Genomic DNA, 14,008 nt, shown 5'->3' with positions numbered 1-14,008 from the left:
TCAAATAGTGGGCTGGAGAAAGTTCCTTCAGGTCCAGAAAGGCTGAAGAGAAATTCTTTTGAGCTCCACTATAGCTCTGAAACTGGAGCTGAAAGCCAACTTTACATGCAGACCACAGTACTGAGTGAGGCAAGGCATGGGGTAAAGAAGAAAGCAAAACTGTCTGGATCCTAAGCCTGTAGGAATTGTGTGGCTAGGATGCGTCTACAGGTGGGGTAGGGTTATTGGTTTTTAATTTCTGCAATTTCTTGCTGAAGTAACAACAGATTTCACTTCTGAAATAATAAGATCATCTCATTTGAAGACAGACTGTTTTACCCAAGAATGAGAAAAGCACAACCAGTAGGACTCATCCTAGACAAACCAGGTTAAAAAAAGATCAGTATAGCTAAACCTGATATCAGAATGTGAAAAGATATGGTTTATTCAGGAAATGTTCAAAAAAGTCAAATGATACAGCTCAAGAGCTTTAAGGTCAGAGTTGAGCCTGCACTGATCAAAGTGGTAATTTCTTCAACTTAGTTTAATGACTCAGCCACAAGGCCATAATTTCAGTGGCTTTTCTCAGGAGTGTTTACAGCTCATAAGCAAATGTTGAAACTCTCTGCAAAGTCTGGAACATTGCATTTTACAATTAGGCCTGTACAAGGCTGGAGTTTTTCAATTTTATTAACGACCCATGGACTCAATTTTATCACAAAGTAAAAAAACCCCTAAGGTTTAGATTGAACAAAGCTGAGGTGGCTTGAAGACTGGCTGAATGGCCAGGTGCAGAGGGTGGTGATCAGTGGCAAACGGTCCAGTTGGAGGCCAGTAACTAGTGGTGTACCCCAGGGATCAGTACTAGGTCCAGTCCTTTCAAAATCTTCATTCATGATCTGGATGGTGGGGCAGAGTGTGCCTGCAGCAAGTTTGCAGATGACACAAAACTGGGAGGAGAAGCTGATACACCAGAGGGTCATGCTGCCATCCAGAGGGACCTCAACAGGCTGCAGAAATGGGCTAACAGCAACCTCGTGAAGTTCAACATGGAGAGATGCCAAGTTCTGCACCTGGGGAAGAACAACTCCATGCACAATATCTGCTGGGGGTCACCCAGCTGGAAAGAAGCTTGACAGGAAAGGACCTGGGGGTGAACACTAAGTTGAACAGGAACCAGCAACATGCTCCTGTGGCAAAGGTGGCTATCCTGGATGGTGTTAGGAGAGGTGATCCTTCGCCTCTCCTCAGCACTGGTGAGGACCCACATGGAGTCCTGTGCCCAGTTCCGCACTCCCCAGTGCGAAAGAGGCATGGACATAGAGAGAGTTCAGTGAAGAGGCACAAAGTTGATCAAGCAGCATCTCTCCTCTGAGGAAAGGCTGAGTGAGCTGCGATCGGAGCCTGGAGAAGAGGAGGCTCACAGGAGATCTCACCAATGTATGTAAGAATTCAACTGTAATTTTGTATTTGCAAATTTCAAAGCAGAGGCTACGCAGCAACTGTTCAAAACATTAAGGCTATTGAAAGGCTATTTCTATCTTGAAAATATATTTTTTCCACAGTAGAAATTTGGGCACCTAGATGGATCACTATTTAAAGTTTGTATGAAAGACACTTAGTCTTGTAGAGACTTCTAGGGTCATTATAATATTAACTACAAGGGCAATGACATAAAGGTTATCTGTCTCACTTATTTCAGAGACATCTGCGATACCTCAGAGAGCTAGGACATGAACTTGACATTGAGGCCAACACACAGGGCTGTTTACATTGCCCTGGGACTGGAGAACTGGACAGTTTTACCTGCCCTTTAAATGACTGCATGCTTGCTGTGTTCTTTCTCTCTCCAGTACAACCTCTGCCTCCCACTCTGTGCACGTGCTTGCAAAACTGTGGATGTGTAGTAGCTCCGTGTCTGAGGTGGCAGCTCTGTTGTTTTGTTTTCCCTTTTTCTAAGAGAATAACCTCAGAACAAAGCCAGGCAAAGAGAAAGGCAGTTCAGATTGGCAAAAGCAGCAGTTAGTTTGCATTAGAGTAACACTTCTTGGTATAGAATGACTCTCATCAGATAAACAAATGAAGACTAAGGACTGGAAATAAGAGGTTGTATGCTAATTAAAACAAGACTGAAGGAATTACTGCATTATTTCAAGCTAATTGCTCAAATGCTCTTTCCAAGACTTCAGGGAAAATATCCCAGAGCATATTGGTCCATTGGAATAAGTTTATTTCTGACCATGCAGAGATATAAATCTTGATACACATGCAGCAAAATTCCACTAGGTGAAACTTGGTGGAAAGAAAGCAAAGGAGAGATAACACAGTCAGATTTCAAGCCCTTATCTCTTCCTTTGACAGAGGGCCTTCATAAAGAACCCCCAATCCTCAACAGCAGATGATATTGTAAGAAGAACACACAGGTTTTGCTTAGACTGCAAATTAAGCATGCATTTGATAAGATCGGGAACAACTGAGTTGTCTGCATTTGCAGCTAAATTGGAAGTTCTACATCACAGTGTATGAATAACTATTTTTTCCAAAGTGCCTTGAGTTGTCTAGATTTAGGAAAATACTTCACTGTCCTGAGCAGCTCCTTCATTTGGAGTGTGGATTAAATTCCTGTGCATGTACTTTTTGTGAATGCTTTGGAGAATCCTAGGAAGTCCTGTAATCAAAAGCAAGCTAGGTGGTACAGCCAGGACACGGCAGCCAACAGCAGGTATCAGCCCTGTCATTCCAGTGCAGGTCATGGCAGTGTGGCTTTTGGACTGCAGCCGACTGTGTGACTGTAGTCTCACTCAGACAGGTGCATACGCTTTCTTAATAGTCACTCTTCCCTAATATTCACTCCTTTTCTTCTCCATCTATATGTTTCACAGTTTTCCTTTCATTTCCTTTGTTTAATTTATATTTAATTTTTCTGCCCCATAAACGGTATTTTGCTCAAACAATTCTAAAACAAGGGATTGGTGGGCCTATCCATGCACATTCAGGTGCTAAAAGGGCAAACCTAAATTAATCCTGAAACAACTCTGAAGATCAAAATTGTTTCATGTGTCCTGCTTTAGTCTTTGGTCTGTTTTATTCTACTATGAGTTCTCACTTATACACCATGGCTATATTTGGCAATAGAAGTAATATAAGAATGCTATAGCCAGCCTTTTATTTATTGAGTTTACTTATCTGATCTTGCCTAAAAGAAAACTAGGGCTGAGCCTGGTCTTATGTCATCATCCCTTTTACTTGTTTTCTCTTGAGATTATGTCTATGCATTTATTGGTTCAGTTTATAAACTCTGCCATTTAGACTTCCCTCAGAGATAAATTTACGGTCTGAAACTGAACCTTGCATGCTTGTACATGTGAGTAAATGTTCCCAAGTCATAGTTGAGGAGAACTTAATAGCCATGAAAGTCATGAAGTCTTCTGTTAGTGCTCTTGGCCAGTAAATAACAACATTCTGAGAAAGACAAAAAGTCAATGAGGGAGTCATATGAGGTGAAACACAAGGTGTTTTAATGGCACATCTGTTGTAAGCGTAAACTTGTAACTAATTTCATTTTTATAATATATTAAAAAAACCAATTTGCCTGATATATGACATGACATAATCAAGAAGAACAATCGGCAGACTTCAGGATAGCTAAGAATGTCACTTTACAAATTACAGAGTTCAGAAAGTGATGGAAAATTTTTGTTTAGAACTCTAAAACATCGTGCATTACATACATTACCTTGGTTTATACGTTCGTATCATGCCACAATGCTTTCATTTTTGAGCTGCTCTTCTACCCATACAACATTACATATGCCTTACAGTACATACAAAATCCTGTTTGCTGTAAAAAATCCACAAGTTAGTATATTCACCGAATATTGTTAAAAATGTAAACAAGATTGATGAATATACCAAAAGTACAGTTTGTCAGTCAAATGTTTCTAAACTACAGAGTGGAGGCCACATCATTTAGAAAAGCCTCCCAGATTACTAAACTTTCTAAATCCTGGATTGGCACATAAGATGTTTCAAGTATTTGTAGTAATCATGGCTGAAACTTTAAAAAGAACACTGGTTACTGTTGCACATACCAAACTGTAGGGATCTTGTGTGATCTTCGTAAGTCCTCCTCTATGATCATTTGAAAATATGGTAATCAATGGTTGCCTGAAACATATTAACAAAGTTCGTAACTGTTATGCTATAAAAGGTTTTTTCCAAATCTTATTATGTGCTTGTGCATGATTTTGTTTTGAGACTTCAGGGTATTATTGTAATATAAATTACATATAAATAAATAAATATAAATATAAATAATGCAAAGTTATTAATCACCATTTTTTGCAAATGCCAGAAGATCCTTGGGTGAAAACTGGCTATTTCAGAAGATACAGAAGGTTCACAATATATCGTCTGAAATTTGTGTATGTTCATCAGACTGTTCAAAAGTGTGGAGGATTAGATAATGATCTCCAATTCTATTTGACCAAAAAACAACACAGGCAGCAAAGAATGTATTTGGTGCATCTTACAGATGCGTGATACCTATCATGCTTTCATAATATACATATGATACTATATGGTTTAACTCTTTGTTTCCATCTTTTTTAGGATTTGCCATGGTACAATAAACAATCTAGACAACATTTTGACTCTAAGTTTAAACAGAAAAGAAGCGTCAAATTGTTTCCTGAGTTTATATCTTCTTTTATTTGTTCTTCAGATACTTCTTAAATTTCTAAATTTCCATCTTGTATTTAATTGTCAATGTCTTTTTCATTCTGCTCTCACCTTGGCCCCATTCTTTACTCTGAATGAACAACTCTGTCCTGATAAACTGCACAATGTTTTTTACTCTTTACTCCCTTTTTCTTTTTTATGTTTTTGTAGGCCTTTGTATTCTAGTAAACTCCAACATGGTATTTTAAAAAGTTCTCAAATTAATTGGTGGAATTGTAATTAGCTTATTAACTTCCAGTCTCTGTCTTAAAACTCATTATTAATTATATTAATGTACTGTATGGTCTAACTCTAAAACAGCTAATCTATTTTTCTCCCCCCAAGCATGCTATGCACATGGCTTTCAACAACTGCTGCAGGAATAGTGGTGCTGTGTGTCTCTCTGAACATCTTCCTCCCATATTTCTGGGAAGATCTGTTCTACTTCCTGAGGCGGAAGAGGTTAAAAGCGATGGTAAAGAAACGGGCAAGCAATGGAATTCTCTCCGTAATTGACCTTTTCATGCAGAGAGTGGGAAAGATTCCCCACAAGCCATTCCTCATCTATGAAGGGAAGATGCACACCTACCAGGATGTGGACAGGAGGAGTAACAGGGTAGCACAGGTCTTCCTGCACTACGGGAATCTGAAAAAAGGTGACACTGTGGCCCTGCTGATGGGTAATGGACCCGACTTCATCCATGTCTGGTTTGGGCTGGCCAAGCTGGGCTGCGTGGTGGCTTTTCTCAACTTCAATGTCCACTCTAGATCTCTCCTGCACTGCATTAATACATGTGCAGCAAAAGCACTGGTAATAGGAGAAGGTAAGTTCTCTATTGTGTTTGACTTACTACTGACTTTCTACTGCTTTATGCTTTTTATCAAAAATAGAAAATCAGAGACGTTCAAAGCTGCAAGCACTTCACATATACAGATACACATATGCTGGCTAGCTGGCTAAAGAAGAGGAGAAAGAGACAGTCTTGTTTAAATCTCAAGTGTATAAGCCCCAAAACCACATGGAATTAAATAGTATAATAGGAGGCTTAAGTCTGAAACTCTCAAAGTACTGGACAATGTAACAGCAGAAACAAATCACGCATCAGCAAGCGAACCACCTGGAGAGAAACTTTAGCATCATCTCATTTCCATTTCTATTTATTGGCATATAAAGATACAACTCCACTGACTACAGGAAGACTCAGATTCCCTTTGTTAGTGGTGATTTCCTTCAGCTCAAAATTTTCACATAGAAATTTATGGTTAGTTTAGGACTACTTTAAAGTTGTGGTCCCAAGGTAGCATTGCTTGAAGCAAAGAGTACAGCATGCTGAGCTGTAATTCTGGCCCTCTTACTGGCATATTATGTACTACTGGGCAATTTACTTAACCTTTCTACTCCTCTTTTCCCATCTTTAAATACAGGTTGGCAATACTTCCATCATTCCGTATGAACCCAGGAGGGTTCATGAGTTGGTATGCGTACCAAGCTTTAAAACAAATGTTATAATACACCGATTAAATCAAATCCTGTATATTAGCATCACCAAGTAAGATCAGGGAGTTTTTTCCTACTACAATTAAATCCACGTAAGAAGTATAGGGAAATTAAAGATCATGATTTTTTTTTTCACTGTCCAATAGGTGGATTACTCCTGCTACAGCCTGTCGTAGGTTCACTGTATGCAGTGGTAGGGTATGTAATTCCAACGCAGGCAATCAAGTCTGCAGTTGTAATTATTTTAATAATAAGCATATAATTTTTTTAACTTGGCAGATTGTTTGGGATCAATCGAGAAAGAATTTATTTTTCATCTCTTGGAAAACAATGTTGCTGTCTGGCTGATGAGCACCAGTTCTCCTTTCCAGCATGTTCACACTATACCAGACAAACTAGACAAGGTGCCGGATCACCCTGTTCCATTTCACCTTAGAGTTGTCACTAACACAAGAAACACAGCTATGTATATCTTCACATCGGGAAGTACAGGTGAGGACATGTACTAATAAAGTACAACTGCAGATCTCTGAAAATTAAGGTGGTATAAATTTAGCAACAAGACAGGCACACAAAAGACAGAACTTAATTTTTTAAGTCAAGATAGGGAGAAATTAATTTAGTTACAAGCATTGTACACTTTAAATCATTTCTGTCTTGGCATAACAAGGGCATAATTCCAGTTAGTGAACTTTCACACAGATATTCCACGGCTGAACTTTCTTAAATATAGGGCCAAGAAAGTCAGTCTCTTACAGCTGCTCAGATTCCATAACGACAGAATTTCACAGATCTATACTAAAAAGAAATATGGCCAGCACAAGTGCTTGGGCCCTGGAAGAAAACTTTTCCTCTGAGACTGGCCTGAATAATGAAGTTTCACCTTACTTCACTGGGAAGGAAAGGGGAATCCTTCCTCTAGTCAAGCAAAAAAACTGTGTAAAAGTTCTTCCTATTGCAAATAGCAGCCGAGTGGCACAGTGGCTCTTTAGAAGCTTTTCCATTCTCACTTTGTGGTGAGAGAACACTGTGTGCACAGTCCATCTGCACGCATCTGTGAAGGGTATAAATTTCCCCCCCCCAAGAAGAAGCAGACAAAACGATTAAATAGCCTTATAGGCAAAAAGACTGAAGAAGCTGAGAGACTAAGGAGATATAGTCATGAGGTGAAGACCGAAGGACAAGACAGGCAAAGACTCAGAAGAAAAGACAATTCTCCCTGCACATTCCAAATATAATCCTGTTTGCAGCAAAATTATTAATGCAAGCAGCACATTTATAATTATTTGTTCTTCTCCTTTTGACAGGTTTCCCAAAAGCTGCTATAATCACTCATCTAAGAGCTCTATCTGCCTGCTTAGCATTTACTCAGTGTGGTGCAGTTTCTCAGGATATCATGTACCTCACTCTTCCCTTGTACCATATCAGTGCTTCTCTTCTTGGCATCACTGGTTGCATTGAATTAGGTAATATCTACCTTCTAGAGAAGTTTTGTTAACTTGAGAATGCTGTAACATTTTATTATTTGGTGGGTAAGTCCGGTCAATAACTCAAATATTATGTCTACCAATCGACTTTTGTAATTTTCTCATTTTTATCACCTTCTCCAGTCTGCAAACAATATCTAAGATATATGCACAGTTTTTGAAGCTTAGAACAGACACCTGTTGTTGCATAGATCCAATGTAACATGACTTCAGGTCTGCATTGTTAAAGCTACTGCATATGTTTTGTAGGTTTAACCTGAAATCATATTTGTGTCTTACACCAAAAGCCTACAAGGGCATTCACATAGGCACCCGAGAAGTCAGGCTTGATTTTTACTGTCAGAAGGTACAAATGCATTGCGGAAGCTTTAACTAACCTTCAGAATAAGGTCAACTAAATTTGTTTCAGAGCTTTTTGAGTCACATATTTGATAACACCTACAGAATTAGATTCATGATACTAAAGTGAAGGAAAGGAAGAACGACGGAGCCTCCCTTTTTGATTCTGATAATGGGGAGATATTTATATACAGCTAGCAATCAGATACTTTTGCAGATATGTCCTCCTTTCCTATCCTTAGAGTCTTGCCCAGATGCTGGTTTTTGGTATCATAAGTACGTATCTGGACTATTTTAAAAGCCATTTCAGTGCTTTGCTTCTTCAGGAACAGCATGGGCAGGCATGCTGTAAACTATGCCCATGGGCTACAGCAACTGATAACAAGATTGCTGCTGCCTAACAGAAACAAAAAAGGGATGGGAAAAGTAGTGTATAAAAAGGTTTGAAGCTACGATTTGTCTTGGAATGGAAAAACTACGGTAATAGATTTCTTAGGTGGGCCATTCAGATGAGGACTTTAGAGGGCCTGGGATTCGAATGACAAGGCTTTGAGGCAAGGTTGAAGAGCTCTGAGAGGGCTTCAGGTCTTGCACGAGATGGTACCTGGGTCAGAGAGAAATGGGCAATCTAGGAGCAAGTGGACTAGAACGGATTCAGAAGTTAGAAGGCACTGGGAAGCTTTATGTGGGACAAACAGGACTTGGGCAAGGATAGAAATACAGATATTTGTAAATTCTTGGCTGACAATACTTAGACAAAACTGTGAAAAAGGGACAGGGTGACAGACATGAGAGGTCTAGGATGAGGTGGCTTTTGGAATGGAAAGCTCTGAAGGAACTTCAGGGCCACAGAAACAAAAAATTATGAGTTGACAAGAAACAGAAAAAGAGGAGTGAGACAGAAACAATAGAGACTCTGAGCCTGTTTCCCTTCCACCTCTTCTCACACAAACAGAGAAGCAGCAAGCTACCTTCTCCTCCATCCCAAGGTCTCTTTTTTCAGAGTTACACCAGTCACCATCTTGACAGAAATAAAATGGTTAGGCTTTGACCTATTCCTAACAACTGCAGACGACTAAAAGGTTTGCTTCTACTGCTTCTGGTACTGTAAGTTTTTAGTTACTACTCAGAAAAAGAAGCAAGGCTCCATTCTGCTGGTTACATTTAAGAGAAAGATTTTTCTGGAAATAGTTTACAATTTATTCAAATAGCTGAATTTATCATTAGTTGAATTAAGAGAATGACAACTTTTTTTTAACAACAGTAGTAGAAGACAAGATAGATTTTAAAGGGTATTTTGAATTTTCTTGCCTGTTTTCACCACCCAGGAGCAACTTGCATTTTGAAGAAGAAATTTTCTGCAAGCCAGTTTTGGAATGACTGTAGGAAATACAATGTTACAGTGTTCTTGTACATTGGTGAACTCTGTCGCTACCTCTGTAACCAGCCCAGTGTAAGTTCTCCTTTGCAAATGCAGCTTTAAAATACAACAAATCTATACTTCAAAAGTCATACAGATTTAACCATTTCTCAATGGTATAGTATCTTTAGTGCATGATAGGTTTTTTCCAGTGTATACAAAATTTGGATCTTGTGTTCCTTGTAGCTCTACGATAACAATCAAGTTTATACCAGCAAATGTAGTGGTTACGCAGAAAGGAGCCTGGCAGGATGGGACAGCTATGCCCAGAAGCCAACATAAACTCCTCTGTAAAGCCAACCTTGTCAGCTTTTCATTTGAGTGATAGGCAAGTGGCAGGTCAGTAAGGAAAAGGTATAAGCAGTAAAAGCTTTATTGGACTCAATGACCAAACGAGAGCATGAACCAGATTAAATGTGTAACCACCTGCACTGCCCTGTTCCAAAGTAATTACTTATTAAGAGAAGGCTACTCTGTATTTAATGGCTGATAGTTAATTTTTGTATGGCTTTGAAACTGCTGAATGAGTTTTTGCTTGTTTAATTTTTTTCCGAAAAGGTGTTCCAAAGGAACATTTTGTTCCATGGCTGTGTATATGATGATAAACTTATTTGCATAAAGACATAGTACTAATAGTGTGGTGCAAAATCTTGGTTGCCCGTGGGATAACAGTCCCAAAGAACATGCAAGCTAAACCGTGAACAGATTTGGGACAAAAGTCAGATGTCACCAAACAGAGCAGCAGCAGCAGAAAGTCAAGTCTGAAAATATTTATTATATTCCAACACTTGTTTCTCAATAATAGTGGAAAAGATTAGTTAATTTTCTTCATTTTATACTCGAGAGTCAGGAAGTTGCTGAAGGGAGGTGACAAGTACACCTACCTACCACAGGAAACATCATGTACAAGCACAAGGTTCAAATGATCTCCAGCTTCACGGGTCAGAGATTGGCTCAAGAACGAGCAACAGGGGAATATCAGAGAGAATCCACCAGCTGGTTTGAAGAGAGACTTATTATTGTATGGTCCAGATGTAGGAGAGGGGTCAAAGACAAAAAGGTATTAAAGGGAACAAGCCAGGAAAGCTGTCGGCCAGAACTCAAGTCTGTACAAACATTATGTCAGTAGTCCATGGATCAAAAAAGCAAACAAATGATTAGCTAGGCCAAACTAGTTGTGTAAAGGTCTCTCCTGCAGGAAAAGGCAGGAAGAACTTTCTTTACTTGGCTCAATAGCAAGAATTTAGCAGAGAAGATACTGATATTTAACTGACAACTGGTAAGAAGACAGAAAAACAGAAAGATGGCTTAGCTGAGCTGAGGAAGCTGAGGATACCAAGAGAAGTGCATCAGGGTAGACACAGAGTCTTGTCTAGATTGGGAATCTTACCAAAGTATAGTACATACAACCTCTAGTGTATCACACAGGTTCTTCCACAGTGAAAGAAACCTGTGCAGGCTAATAGGCCAGCCAGCTACATTTCACCTAGTCTCCCTGGGCTGTGGCATGCCAGAGCACAGCAGTCCTGGTGTTGCCCAGGACTGGGGCTACCTAGATGAGGGACCTGTTTGAGTGTGCTCTAGGTCATATCCAGGATGTCTGTCCTCACCTCCTTTTGCAGAGCATGCCCAGGTCTCACACTCAAATTGAGAAAGAACATGGATTTGGGAACCAGGAGGCACTCCTGCATTTCCTGATGTAGACTGAGGCTCTAGACACTACTCTCTGACTAAATATGTTTACAGGAAGTTACCCAGCATCCATGTACCTATCGGAATTAAATTTTAAACATGGTACCCCATAGAAGGTAACAAACAAAACACAATGTATGTCAAGGAATGTTTTTACAGAGAAATATACAACTTTTACAATGAAGATATCTAAAATTCAAGGTAATGCAGGGAAGTCGTGCAGATTGTTATACCAGGGATGAAACAAGGTAAGCGTAACAGTTTCTCCTATGCTTATAATCTCTGAAGCTCCTGTGATATACTCCAAATCCTAAAGTCTCACCAGTTATTTAAAAAAAAAAAAAAAAAAGCCATTATTTCATCCTGAAGACCAAGCGCTGAACAAAGGACAATATTAGGCATGAAGTAACTCTTCCAGTCAGCCTGCCAACTGGTTCATAACTCTGAACTCTTCATGAACTCTTGCAGTTCATGCCAACTGATCACATATATGTGATCAAATCATGCTATTCCTTCAGGTTCACCGTTAAAACTGCAAAAGAAAACAGAGCTCATTAAGCAGAAGCAGGGAAGTTTCCACACCTGTTTTTAACAAGTGGAGTTTAGTCTGCATTACAGCTGACCCTATTGTGGCAAATAATTTATCTGCTATAAAATGCAGTTCTGGAACAAATGAAATTATCCATTAATCCAGAGTTCACAAAACAATTCTATGTGAATATTTTTAAAGGTGAAAAAGTTGAAATACTGATTCTGCTAAAATATTTCAGTGTATTTCTTAGGCAACCTTCCATTTTGAAATCACCTTAATATTATTTAGAAATTAAATATATTTCTAAAATTTTAAAAGTTTAAAATAACACTGAAATAGAAACAAAGTGCATTTATTTGTTTTGAAGAAACAGCTCCTGTGGACCTGAAATAACTTCATTTTCTGCTGTCCTTCAGCCATGGCAGTAACTTAATCCCTCAATCCCAACTACATCTCTAAAAAAAGTGGGGGCTTTTCCACTGGCAGAGTCTTGACTACAGTCCTATATATAGAGTCCTGAGTAGTCTGGCCCAATGCAGAAAACATTTATGTAAGTAAGCATTTGAGTAGTTTGTCACAATAATGACATAATTGACATGTAACAATGATATGTTAACAACTACATTTTGACCGCAGAGTTAATTACCGTCTTTTCTGAATTTCAGTTTAAGATTAAAAACTGCACCTAATCATATGAGATATGGTAAGGAGCTTTAAGTCATTCTGCTACTTTTTCAGGTTCCTTAGGCAACATGGTAGATGTGTAAAATTCACTACCAAATATCATTACACGTAGAACTGACCATACATAGTGTGTCATGAATGTTTTCTAAGACATGATTTTCTTTACACAGAAACATTCCTTTCTTTGGTTCAGAAGGGAATTTCCATTCTATGGGAAATGGCACTTAGTTAAAACCTATTTATTCACATTTTCAAGACAAAAAATTATTTTAAACTTTCTAATACACATCTCAGTTATAGAATTTATAAGTGAAAATATAAAGAACTATGGAAATAGTTTTCACTTTACAAAAATCCTTCAACTTCGGACCAACAAGAATTCTGATGATTTTCTGTTTGATTTTTACAAAACAAATACCCTTCTGTGAAGTATTTTAGTCAAACTGGCAGTTTCTAAAGGAAAATTGTTCTACTATAAAATTTTAGATCAACTCTAGGTATTTAGACCCACTTTTCTCAGCTGCAGAATGTTTCCTTTTGGCTGTTCACAGAAAGAAGAGGACAGAGTTCACAAGGTGCGCATTGGTCTAGGAAATGGTATCAGACCTGCTGTCTGGAAAGAATTTCTGATGAGGTTTGGACCAATTAAAATATTTGAATTCTATGGATCTACAGAAGGAAATCTTAGTTTCTTGAACTATACTAATAAAATAGGAGCTGTGGGCCGTGCTGGCATCTTCTCAAAGGTAAATGTAACTAAACCAACCAACCAACTAGTTTACTAGCCAACCAAAAACAAGCAGATGAAAGGCAGAAATTATGAAGATTAGGAAAGTGTACAAGGAAGAATCTCCTTACTATAGTCCAGATGTAGCAAAATTTGGTTCACAGAAACAGAAACATCATTCTTAGCCCCTTGACTCTATTCTCTGTAGATATATTGTGAGGCTAGAATAAATGTACAGAACAAGTTCACAGAAGCTGAAACTACTGCTTCGTGTATCCAACTTTTTCCCCAGAATATAAACACCACCGCCCCCCCCCGACTCTATAGAAGTGCCTATCCACAGGACTGACTAATGATAGTTTTTGTTGAAATTTACTTATCATCCTGAAAACTCACACATATTAAGTGATGAGGCAGAAATCAGTTTTGATTTGACTTTTGGTATGAATCAGGAGATTTACATTCCAGAGCAAACTTACACAAATTTACTCTTTGACCGTATCTTCACTCATTAAAACCAGCATCACACTTTCTTCTCTGAAACAAGATAAGCAAAACAGAACAAATCAAAATTCTCAGCAAATAAAGGAGAAAAATATAACTCTCAAGATATCTGAACTATAAACTTTATATATCTCACTACTGTTGAAACTCTCATTGCAGATATATATCTTCCACCCTTAAAAAATGCCTTGACAGTCTCAAATGCTTTTCCTATTTGTACAGACTCTTCGTGAATCATGAACATTATACTACAACAATATAATGTTCAAATGATACTAAAGATTCAGATCAGTTAACATCAAAACCAGATTAATGACTTCCAAATGATTTCTGCTTTTAATCTGACATGCTGAAAATGCCTTCCCATGGCCGTAACAACAACTTTGCAATCCTTTTGATCCTTTAGCAATCTTAACTATGGGGACAG

General features: G+C 38.5%; 1 protein-coding gene across 1 annotated transcript in view; it reads left to right on the top strand.

The window, feature by feature from the left end:
• The first annotated feature begins 5,044 nt into the window (after positions 1-5,044).
• Positions 5,045-14,008, top strand: part of SLC27A6 (solute carrier family 27 (fatty acid transporter), member 6) — a 17,681-nt gene continuing 8,717 nt past the window's right edge. Inside the window, exons 1-5 of the mRNA XM_009701111.1 lie at positions 5,045-5,522; positions 6,476-6,688; positions 7,504-7,662; positions 9,351-9,475; positions 12,902-13,096. Coding sequence (XP_009699413.1) covers positions 5,045-5,522; positions 6,476-6,688; positions 7,504-7,662; positions 9,351-9,475; positions 12,902-13,096 — 1,170 coding nt within the window. The remainder of the gene's footprint in view (positions 5,523-6,475; positions 6,689-7,503; positions 7,663-9,350; positions 9,476-12,901; positions 13,097-14,008) is intronic.

This window comes from Cariama cristata, unplaced genomic scaffold (assembly GCF_000690535.1).
Source record: "Cariama cristata isolate BGI_N322 unplaced genomic scaffold, ASM69053v1 scaffold6855, whole genome shotgun sequence".
Taxonomy (NCBI): Eukaryota; Metazoa; Chordata; class Aves; order Cariamiformes; family Cariamidae; genus Cariama; species Cariama cristata.
The sequence above is the reverse complement of the archived record's forward strand: the minus strand, read 5'-3'. Positions and strand labels throughout refer to the sequence as shown.